Source organism: Artemia sp. Qi Xiang Cuo, chromosome 11 (genome assembly GCF_049724085.1).
Source record: "Artemia sp. Qi Xiang Cuo chromosome 11, ASM4972408v1, whole genome shotgun sequence".
NCBI classification, from domain to species: Eukaryota; Metazoa; Arthropoda; class Branchiopoda; order Anostraca; family Artemiidae; genus Artemia; species Artemia sp. Qi Xiang Cuo.
The window spans coordinates 27,751,457-27,764,180 of NC_142804.1; the positions used below are offsets into that span (position 1 = coordinate 27,751,457).

A 12,724-nucleotide genomic window follows, 5' to 3' on the forward strand; every position below is an offset into this window, starting at 1 on the left:
ACATGCTCTTGAAAAAGCACTAAAATACGGCATTTATGTCTGTTATCGCCATATCAAGGTGTCGTACCTCCGAAGTGTTTTAAATGCCAAAAGTTCGACCACTTAAAACGAGACTGCTCTGATAATACAAAGTGTTCTCGCTTGGGAATTCAAAAATTCTAAAAACAATCCATGTGTGTGTAATATTAAGTGTGCCAATTGCAGTAGAAAATATCCATGCTATATTTGACAATATTCGGTATATAAGAAACAATTAGAGGTTAATTCAAACAAACGTAAACAATGAATACAAGTATTTCCCTTTACAGCAGAAACATATACAGGCACACTCCTCATGAACTGTCTCTTTTAAGTGATCTAGCAGCCAAGCATAGCATAACATGCATATAAGAACATTTAATAACATCCGATTATTCATTCATTCATTATTAGTACCATAAAATCAAATACAATAAAAAAGAACTAAAACTGAAATAGTAAAAGAAAACGGAAAACAAATACATCAGATATTGTAGCCCCAAAAGCTGAGCTTGTAGGGGGCCCAATAAAAATAGCAGCAATTTCAAATGCTAAAAAAAAGTTTCAGCAAGATAGTTCCAATCTTTGATCCCTCAATAAAAGTAAAGAAAACACCAACCAGACAGAGAACCAAAAGGTTAGAACCGGTGGACGAAGAATCTCAGGTTTGCTGAACATCCAAAACATGTAAGGTGTATACAGTGTTGTAACCGATTGAGAACAAACGAGATAGAAAAAAAAATCCGACATGCTTAATCTGTTAAAATCTCCGTTTTTTTTAATTAATTTTTTTGTTTCATCAATACAAACTGGCAAAAGCTTACGGAAGAAAAAGAAGAAAAAAACGGGAAAAAGACCAAAATACAGAAATCTCACAACAGTCTAAGAAACCCACATGCAGAATTAAACAATATCGGAAAAGACCTCTCACACGAAATATCGGAGGGAAGAGAATTCCTTAGCTAAGTATCTAGATATAATGGGGAACGCTGGGAAAAAGAAATTCGAAACAGTGGAAGTTCAATGGATAGATGGGACTTATGAAGGGAAAGGGAACTTAGAAGTTCTTGATCGAGTTCCAAGAAAGGACTATTTTTTCAGCCCGTTGTCTACTATAGCTCTGTTGGAAGGCCGAGTATTACAATTTCGATCATAGCAGACAATCAATAGGTTAGTAGCCTCTACACAGGGCCCAGTACTGTAATAATGGACGTTGGACGGAGAATCTCAGGTTTGCTAGACATCCAAACCATGTAAGGTGTATACCGTGTTGTAACCGATTGAGAACAAACGAGAGAGACAAAAAAAACCGACATGTTTAATGTGGTAACATCTCTGTTTTTTTTTTTTTTTTTTTTTTTTTTTTAGCTCTATTGGAAGGCCGAGTGTTACGATTTTGATCATAGCAGACTCTTATTTGCATTGGATATTAATTGATCATGTGATTTTTTCGTAGCGATCAGAGTCCCTGGCTCTAGCACTTTTATTGTCGTATAAGTGTATCTCTCTGCAATTTATTACTATTTTCTCTCCAAAAGATGATACACGAAGACTTGTTCGATACTTGGGAGGTCTGCAGAACATTACAAGTCAGAAAAGATTATTATCTGTGGGGACTTTAATTGCCAGCTTTTAGATAATGACCCTTTCTTCATTATACTTAGGGGGTGTCTTCCAGACGCTATGACTGCAGCCCCAAAGTCGCAGTCATTTACTTTTGCTCCTAGCGTATCCCTGGCCATATCAGATATCGATTACTTTTTTGTGCATTTCCAAGTCCCCACCGAATGGAAAGCGGTTGTACACTCTGAGCACAACCGTGATGATCATTTTGGAATTAACTTATTGTTACCATTCTCGATCCCCAAGTGGCACCCTGGGTGATCTTGACATATAAAGAGTGAATAGCAAAGAGTACATCAATCTTTATACAAAGATATGGAATGGAAAAAAGAAGTCTCCGGGGCTCTAAGGGATCACTTTGAAACACTTACAGCGTGGAACAGAACTTCTACATGAGTATTTTTAGCCCTGCTAATCCAAATTTTCAAGGAGCAGGGACTTGCACCTGTCAACCTTCACGGTGGCTGCACATCCAATATTCTGAAGAAGAATTGAGATCCACTGTTTTGTAAAAGCTACAGGCCAATTACAGTTTCTTCGATTATCAGCAAGGTATTTGGGAAAGTAGTGCTGCCTCATATTATGGTATATGCTCTGATCGGAGACAAACAACTTGAATTCAAGAATGGGTTGGTCTTTGGTTACGCCCATTGGCTACTAAAGATAATAATAAAAACTACATTTGGTTTAAAAGCCACTGTTTGTCTGCAACTTCGACATTTCAGCTGCCTTCAACTAAATTGTCCACTCGCAATCACTGTGGATTCTCTTAGATTCAGTAGTAGATCTCAACATTGTCCTAGTTCTTTTTGATTGGCACTCCCATACGCACGTCCGTCTTGTTTTGGGATAGGAAATAATCGCTGAACACCGCAGGCAAAAGCTTTCTGAACCCATTGAGCTTTCTAAAGGAGTTCGACAAGGGTCTGCTCTAAGGCTCATCATCTTCAATTTTGCAATTTGTTCCGCAACTAGACTCATTCGAGGGGAATTTTGTCTGGTGCACTCTAAGGAGGTCTAAAAGACAATCTTCACCTCCTAGCTACCCCATACAGAAGAATAGGACACTGGGGTAAAAAAAATGGAATTTATTGTTTTTAGCGGTGCTAATCTGGCAGACGCTAATCTCACCATCGATGGTATCAGAATCCAGCAGTCCCAATGTCTGAAATACCTTGGTATCATTTACGGCCAGACGCTTAGGTCAACTAGAGGCTTGTTGACTAAATAAAGCTATACATCTATCCGCTCGGCTTATGGAAAAGTTGTTAAAGGCAAGTGGTAATTCAATCGTCTATTAGTTCAAAACTTTTCAATGCCGTAGTCTCTCCCATAATCTGGTAAATATTGCCCTTGGGGGAATTGCTGTCTCTCACCGAGCGTCGAAAAATGCGGAGCACTTCCATTAAGGGTCTCTAACACAGAGAGCTCATTGATATATGGATCATGCAATCCATCAACAAAGGTGATCGACCTAGAACAGAGAGCCTCCGTGCAATCTTTCAGCAAACTATACAATTCACCACTGACTCAACTATTTATGAAACTGTGCTTATGTGATTATGTGAATTGAGTTTTAGCGTTAGTAATGTTTTTTCTTTTCTTCGTGAGTTGCTCCGCTTTTTCTATTTTTAATTGTAATCAGGAACAAATAATTATATATATATATATATATATATATATATATATATATATATATATATATATATATATATATATATATATATATATATATATATATATATATATATATATATATATATATATATATATATATATATATATATATATATATATATATAAATATATATATTCAGAGGCCCTAAATACATTTACTTATTGCAATCAGTGGCAGCAAGGCACATAAATTAGCACTTCAATAAGACATAAACTTCATTTGAATAAACTCCCTTCTTAGGTATTTTATATAAACACAAAAAGACATATTTAAACACAATCAAAACAACAAAAAAACACAACAAACAGACTCCAATCTTGATTTCAGTAATCATTACTCTGAAGTTGTGAACGCATCTTCCACTATAGCCTCAGTTTAGCTTTCATCACCATAGCAAATAAACATTACAAAATCATCATCTAAGTTCCAACCCTACTAACCAAAAACAATACAAATAGAAATATCTCAGTGTATAACGTCCAAAATCCTCAATCGAGAACTACTAACGAATTTACATCATTCCACGGAACTTTAGTTACATTATTATCACGTATAACGCAAATGATTGATGGTACAACTTGAAGAGCCCACCACTCTTTTCTTCTCTCAACTAGAAGGCGTCTTATCTTCAACAAATCTTTTCGTATTTGACAGGCATGAGGGGATACATCATCACTAATAAATATTTAGTTATAAGCATGAAATATTTTACCTTTCAACCATATAGCATTATTAATACCTTCAACCGCATCTGAAAATCCATTACATTAATTTTAATGAACTTTGGCATTCAGGATGTCACAACAAAGTCTGACGGACCAAAATCAGTAACGAATAATCCATTAGCCAAGATATTACTAATCAGATTCGGAGCATTAAATACCTTCACATTATTAAGATCCCAAAAAAAATGAGGCTACAAAATTTTGACCTATTTTCATCCAAAAGGGATTGCTTAGCTAAAAGATTTATTTCTTTATCGCAACCTTGTACTTTCTTTTCCATCAGCTTCATTTTCGTCTTAATAGATGTCAACTCACCAACTAATAGTTCTACATCCGCATCACAATTAGCCTATGTATTTTTTAAACTTTTCACTCGATCAGCTGTCAAACTTTATTGTTTTAATCATTTCTTTCATTCCAATAATATCAGACTGAATTGTTTTTACTGTTTTTAGAATTGTCAATATATTTTCAGTAATGGTCTTGTTACACCTCTAAGTAACATCCTCAACAGATTGAACTGTAGAATTCATCATTGTGCTGATTTGGCTATCATCCTCTGTTGCCAGCTTCCGATCTTTCTTCCCGCGCTTGCCGTTCTTGTTCTTTGACTCCTGTGTGCAATCAATAGATAATAAAATGAGCGAATAAAATCAAAGCGATGCTCACCTCTTAACGAGCCTTATTATTACACACGATGCTCAATCGTGCATAAATCCTGACGTTATTAGGGTTCAGCTAACACCCATAATACTCAAACATTCTTCAGTGTATTTATCATATCAAAATTCAAATTATTCAGCAATCCTTTGCTATATTAATTCGCTTCATAAATTCAACCTTACGCCACAGCGACGACAGCACAGAGACTGGTTAGACAAGTTTACTCATCAAATGCATGAAGTGAATAGTAGCGGCAATTGGGCATATAGCTGTTATTCTTACTCTTTTTCAACTTATAAAACTTATCTGCTCTATGTGACTGTAAAAATTAACTACAAGAACCTTCACAAAATCTTTTATCCTACAAGTTTTTCAAAGACAAACTTTTATTCTTACTTTTTATCAACGAATAAACTAAATCTATTGTACATAACGACAAAATAATCTGAGAGACACTTTAGAATATTGTTTACCCTATAAAGTTTTTGAAGCAAACTGTTCTTTTTGCTATTTTTGCTTGACTAAAACACATATTTAGTATAAAAAAAGTTTTAAAACAAATTTCAGGTTAAATTCAGTTTGATTATATTTGGAATCCAGTATTTATAAGACAAATCTTGTTGAAATATTACTCAAATTCAAAATTAATAATACTGAAGATTATCCTGGGGGTGACGTCTTGCGCAGCCACCCGTTACGAAAAATAAAAACTATACAGAAAATCCGAACTTTTCCATTATAGGACTACCGCTAATTTTTTGACTTGTAAACCCAATACCTGGCACTAGATGGAAAGTCCACTAGCTGTATTCGTCACGACTACTAAGCTATAATGAATTATCTTTTGCTTCTTTGCTCTTCAAGATTCTTATGACTTCTGAAATTCCTTTAATTTTATTTAAAATATTTTGAATTTTGTGTTTAAGTCAATATTTTTTAGTAAGTCTGCATTGACCTTTTTTAACCTTTAAATTAAACACTTTTGTGTCCTTTTTTTTATTTACGTCTATTTTATCAACTAAATAAACCATTTCCGGAACTAGAACTCCAATGGTAGTGAGTTAACGAAATTCCAAGTCAAAAAATTAGTAGTAGCCCCTTAAAGGAAAAGTTCCGAAAATCGATTTCTATTTGTCACGACTATAACAATTACTATATATATTACTAAAGTAATGAAGATACTGCTGTTTAATCTTAACAATTTAAGTTGGGGAAAACAACTAGATTTTAAAACTAACTTTAATTACTTTAACTTACAGTTAAAGTACCATCTCCTACTCCAACTCTATCTATTCAAAGCTTCCATATTTCACCCTCTTGTGAAGTTCCTTAACCGTTCTTATAGCTCTTACTAACCCATTCGGAGACAATTTGCGTTTGGTTTTTCTTAAAAGCTGCTCTTATGGGCTCTCCCCAACCCATTCAAGCATAATTTACTTTTGGGTTTGCTTCGGGATTAATAACAAAGGACAGTCTTCTCAAAACGTTTACTTTTAAGCTATAAAATTTTGCTTTGGCAATCTTGTAGTTTCATTTATAATACCTGTGGAATGTGAGATAGAACCTCATGTATTTATACAGCTTATTATTTGATACACAGTCAGTTAAATAAATGCTTAAAACTAGTCTTATACATATTCTCTGGGAAACATTTAACATAACTTCCTCGGCCATTCAAGCCACACACGCTTAAGAGCAACACTTGGCCGTTGTCACTACTACTGCTTCCAGTACTGAAATATTGCTTTCCTTACCGTAGCAAAAAATATATTTTTTTTTTCCGGGACTTTATATTCAAAAAGAATATTTCGGCAACTCTCATTTGTTATTTTGTCTCGTAGCTACTTCTGTAATTGTTATTATAATTAGCGAAAAGCAATTTCAATATATGTCATTCGTATACAGTTACTCTTTCTTTGTCATTCTCTTATTTTTGTGTCAAAAAGCAGTAAATGTTTTGGCTATTGAAAGGATCTATCTTTTATTAATTCATTATACTTCATTTTATTAATTTGGCAATAAAAAATTACTTCGCTGTTATAACTTCTGAAAAGCACTAAGGGCTTTCTGAAATGTTTTAGGTGTTATCAAAATATAATTTTGTTTAATATTGACTTCATGAAGCATGTCTTAAAATTTTGGTAAATCAGAAATGGCGGTGTTATGATATTTCCGTAAGATTTTTCTTTTCATGGGCAATAAAATTTGAAAGTAAAGCAGCAAGAATTATATTGATTTTAATTTTTCAGGTAATAAAATGCTACAAAAATTAGATAAGTAGACTTGAACAACTATTCTAAGCCTTTAGTATGATTTGCTGCCCAGTAGTTCCAGCGCACACAAATAGATACTATTTCATGCAAGACACAGCAGGGCACACTAATGAGCCACTAGTGACCCAAAAAATGTTATAGTTGGAAATTTAAAGGAGCTATAATTCTTGTTTTGTCCATGCGTGGCACCTCATATACATAAGGGAATATAATCTGAGGCTAAAGAGTTCAAAATTTGGGATTCTCTCCAAGACTTGCAGAAGACGTTAAAAGAGATCATCTCGACCCGCTGATGATCATATTTGCCTGATTCAGCTTTTGAGCCGAGAAGGCCGGATTTCTGCCAAAATTGTTTGACATTTACGATTAATGCATGTTTGACATTGCTGCCTAGTAATCATCCATGTTTAAAATAATTGGGACATGATATTTGCTCAATAGGCAAAGCTACTGGAAACTAAAGTCAGTGAAATGACAGATATCCATATACTTAAAGGAACTAATGGAGAGAAAGGTGGATTAATAATTAAGAAGAAGAAAATATCTGAACCATCAACTCCCAGAGAGTCAGTATTTGGTCTTGATAAACTTGCTGGTTTGTATGAAGATTGATTTTAAGTAGCCTTGGACTAAACATACCCTAGGCTCCTTTAAATTGCAACTTTGCATTGTTTAAGTATTTGATCCTGGGAATTTCAGTTCCCCAATCAATACTTGCAATGTATGACAAGTGCATCACAGCCCTTGCCCAATAAATTTTTATCCTTCAACATTACTTTGCTTGGAAGGTTTAAATGGCAACCCAGTCAGAGAGAGACTCTTTAGAAAGAAATACTTCAAGCCTAGAATTGAAAGTTGGCTAAAACTTTTTAATTTCTAATTTAGCCTATTGTTTTGTGGTATTTATAACAGTATTTGTGATTGTTCATTCCCTCACCCTAGGTTATATAGAAAACTTAAATTAAAAGAGATAAACTTTATAGCTTAAAGTATACATTAAGTTTCATTTAATCACAAAAACATCTTTTCTGATTTTTACCCATGTTTCTACTAAACCATGTTGATAGGCTAATACAGTTTTGTTTAGTGTTATACAAAACACAGCTATTAGATTTGAAAAACAACTTTCTTTATTGACATATTTTCAATATATACTCAACATTGTTTCTGAAATAGTTTTGTTACAGGTAATCAAAAATTATTGTTGGTTCATATTATGGCTGTTTTTTCACTCATCAATGTGCTAAGATCTTACAACTTTTGTCAGAAAATGCTTAAAATTGAAATCTTTGAACTAAGATCTTCAATTTTTTGTCATTTTTATGCAAACATCTTTTGTCATTCTGCTCTGATCAGCAGTCTGAGAACAATGATGAGTATATCATCAAAGTTCTCTCATCTTTATTCTATATGGCAGAAAAATGGCATCCTTTGCACTTTTTGTTATTATCAGTGAGCTGTAAGATCTTAGAACAAAGATGAGTTAAAAAACAATAATCTTTGCAGAAAGATGCAAGATCTTAGTGCTAAAAAATGGGCCCAATGTTTACCAAACATACTAATTCTGCTGTAGCTAGGAGAATAAATATTTGTTCTAAGCCTAGAATAGGGGCTATTGAGAAAGAAACATATAAAGAAAACATTTCTTACTTCATAATATAGGGGAGAGAGGGGTGAAACCGTACATTTTGAGGATTTTGACCCCTAAAAAGCGTATTTCTAAAGATACAAACTTCCTTTTTACATGACTAGATAGCTCAATTATTCACTTTTCTTGGTGATTTTTTTCACTGACATCCATTAAGTTGTTTCTTGGTGAGACCCAAAAATGTGTGACCTCTTCAAGTGTCCAAAGTCACCCCAACCAGGGGGTGACTTTGGACACTCATGGGGTATTTCTATACCTTATTTATTTAATGCTTTTAATTATTGATTCAGATATTATTAACATTTAATTCAGATAATATACAAGTTAAATGTAACATTAAATTTATTTTATGGGAAATTGGGCCAAATCACAGCCAAATACAAGAGCTTTGGCTGTTTGCCCAGTTCCTCCTACTGATGCCGTTGCGGGAAGCTTCATAATAATGTCTTGAAAGTCAGTTTCTGCACAATCTTGACATTCAGGGAAGATGAACTTCCTACCAGACTTGCGCAGGTAGTTAATTTTTGCTACTCTGCCACTTATTTCTTCAATTTCACCAACATAGTAAACAGCAGAGTTTTGCTTCTTACCAACCATAAACCTCACAAGCACAAAATTTCCACAAGATAATTCTTCATCTGTCTCAAACTCACTGATACTTCCACAATGTAAAGACTCGTCATTGAGCTCTATATCTATGTCTGAAATGCTGTCTCTATTTTTGTCAGCAATGAGTGAAACCTTTGACTTTTTTAGCGACTTTTTCTTTTTCTTAGCAAGCCTTAGCTCAGTCTCTGCTTCTAGTGCTCTTTTTTCTGGTGTATCTGTCAGAATTCTACTTTTGCCTTTTTTACAGTTTTTGTGCAGATTGCATTTTTGCCTGTGGATATGGTCTGATGCTTTCAGGAGTTACTGCTGTAGGCAAGTTTGACTGCTGTTGACCCAACATGACAGGACATGAATCACAAAATAAACCAAGGTGAGGATCATCCATATTGGAAGTTTCTGGGGCATTCTGTTCAGCTGGATCTGGGCGGTTTGTCACCTCAGCTGGCCGAAAATCGACTTCTGTGAACACATTTGGATTTAAAGGCCAAATTCCTGCCTTATCAAAACCAGCTGTGATGTTTTGAGGATTCAGCTTTTCCAGAAAGGGATACTTGCACAATTTCGCTATTTCATGTATTGAAATTCTCTGACCAGGGTTTAATTGCATCCAATTGTCAAATGACTCCCTGATTGCATGCTTCAATGGTGCATACACTGAAACATCAAGGGGTTGGAGACGATGGGAGCAATGGGGAGGAAAGGTTAGGAGGTGGATGCCGTTATCTTTACAGAAGGAAACTAATTCTACTGAAATATGGCTTTCATGATTGTCAAACAAGAGTAAAACAGGGTCTTTTTTGCTGGGTTTGACCTCTTTTAGAAAGTGTTCCATGGAACAAAGGAAATTGTCCAAAGTCATCCATCCACTGCGATGGGCTACGCCAATGCATCCTGGTGGTCCATCTCGATACATCCTTTCTGGAGCTTTGACTCTTGTAAAAACAAACACTGGTGGAATTGGCTGACCAATTGCAGATATAAAGCATAGCAGTGTGGTATTTTCTCCTCTTTCTGCTGACACAGTCTGTGTCACCTGTTTTACTCTCCTTTTAGCAATCACCTTTGAGGCCTAAACAACTGTGGGTAATTCTTTTTTATCGCAGTTCCAAATTTAACCAAGAGGAAAATGATACCTGCAATATAACTCCTGAAGATTTCTAAAGAAGACACCAATTACAACAGCGTTAAAGCCTGCAGCACGAGCCTGGCCTGTATTTTAGGGTTTTCTGATGGACAAACTGGCGTTCCGCTTGATGAAACCTCTTAGCCAATCCACTCCTGCTCTCTCATTCAGTTTCCAGCTTGATGGAAATTTTATCTTCAATGCTATTGCCCATTGGTAGGCTAACTTTCTTGTTGCATAGGGAGTCAGCCCATGGTTAAGTAATGAACATTTTTTGAGGTATGCAGCAAGCTCTTTCTCTTGTTTGGAAGTAAAAACAAACTTAGTGCTCTCCTGAACAATGTCATTGTCAAAATTGCTACCCCTAGCACCACTCTGCTCGAGAATTTGCATTTTTGCCTTGTATCATTTCATGGCATCCGCAAGGGTACTCTTCTTCAGGGAAAATTCTTCTGCAGCTGCTAGGAAAGACAACTTCCCATGTATAAATTGAATAACAACACGCCTGACTAATTCTGGATCAGGAGGACCCCTCCCCTTTCGAATGTAGTTGCGAACCATCTGTAAAAGAAAATTATAATTGTCAGAACCTCATGAGAACAACATGGAAATTAACACAGGTCACGCCATGCTTTGAGGCATAGAATGGAAAGATGCCTGCAGGCAGCGTAATGTTTAGTTTAACATTATAATACAAAACATTAAACAAACAAACTTAAAAAACACATCAATCATTTGTTTATGTTCACTTTTGTTATGTTTCTACCAGTTGGACAAACATTTCGGGGGGTTTCAAACCCTCTACCCCCTTGGATACAGCCATAGACACTACTGTTTATCTTTCTGATATAAGTAGGCATTGAGCAAATGTTTATTGTTCAACATAATAGTAAATCATTTAATAATAAGTATTATTTTTAAATATGATGGGTGAAAATGAATTGAACTGATCTGCATAGCTGTGAAGGTGTACTGTAAATCTAAGCTTATATAAATCTCACATGACTCCTTTTGAATTATCACTGTCTAATTAAAAGTTCCAATCACATATATTATAAAACTAAACATTATAATATATAAGAAAATAATCCATTGAATGTATACAATTCATAGTATGTATTTTAAACAAGGAGGGGTGGGGGGGGGGTAAGGTTTATTGGTACCGTACACCAGTAAGAAAGTATTGAAGAATATTCAATTAAGATTAGCTTGAATATTTTTACCATAACAGTGACATGCCGAGACTATTTTAAACGCATAGACAGTCAAAAGTACACCTTAATTTCGGATAGAAATTAAAGGTTAAGCTTAGCCAAATCATAGAAAATGCTGTCCAATCTTGAACACAGGATCTTAAAGTTGGAACAAAGTATCTAAATAATAGGCAGACTTAATCTTGGACAACTTTTATTCAAGACAAAGATTGTTACATAGAGTAGTTGTGTTTAAATAGGCTAGGCTGTAAGGCAAGGGGTAACTTTTGTCTAAGTGTAAATGTTGAAAACAAAGTTTGATAGTCAAAACAAATCACTTCAGTTTCTCTATAAGACAAAAGGAATACAGTCAATTTTACCAATATTCTGCTTCCAGCTACACATAGTTCCATTTTCCAACTTATGAAAGACTTCCGTCAGTACAAGGCGAAACCGGACACCACGAAAAGTGTCCAGAATCGCCCCCAAAAAAGTGTCCGGAGTTACCCTATGTTGACGCCATTTTGAAATATTTTTTTTTCGTAGATAACGGCCTGATATTTACTGATGAAAATTACCATGCAAATAGCAGGGGTATACCTTGTCTGATCCTGCTAACTCACGGCTCAAGAGCTACAATAACTTAGAAAATATTTGACAAATACTACATGTGTCAGGATTTCCAGCAAGCAAATAAAAACTTCCTTACCTCTTTTCTCGGCTGTCTCTTTTCTCCAAAATTTAAAACTTGTGCCAAATGAGCGTTACATGACGGGCATCTAGCGGGAATTTTTTGAAAGGATTAGCTCAAAAACTTTAGACAACAGGTCAAACGTACGGAGTCGCCCCTGTGCGGTATTGCCCCTCTCTCCCCTACATAAAAAATATATAGGCAATACATTTTGAAGCTATTTCCAGTAGGCTATACCTTCCCCCCCTCCAATCTAATATGCAAATATAGAATCCAAATTATGTATTTTTCATGTGTTTTCAGTTTCTGTATTTTGTCAGTGCTGATTTAAGTTATGGACAGACAAGATGAAAGAAGAATGATGCATGACAAAATACATAGGAAATATATAATTATGGGATATGTATTTGCATATTTGGAGGGGTTGGGATAAAGTATAGTGAAAGTGCCTTTGAAATGTGGTAACTACTATTTTTCTGC

The 12,724-nt window shown here is 35.0% G+C and overlaps 1 protein-coding gene across 1 annotated transcript in view; it reads left to right on the forward strand.

The window, feature by feature from the left end:
* Window positions 1-7,373: 7,373 nt before the first annotated feature.
* The window catches only part of Prp16 (ATP-dependent RNA helicase l(1)G0007), a 132,956-nt gene continuing 127,605 nt past the window's right edge, over window positions 7,374-12,724 (forward strand). The window contains exon 1 of the mRNA XM_089096641.1: window positions 7,374-7,575. Within this exon, the coding sequence (XP_088952767.1) occupies window positions 7,452-7,575 (124 nt within the window). The 5' untranslated portion in view covers window positions 7,374-7,451. The remainder of the gene's footprint in view (window positions 7,576-12,724) is intronic.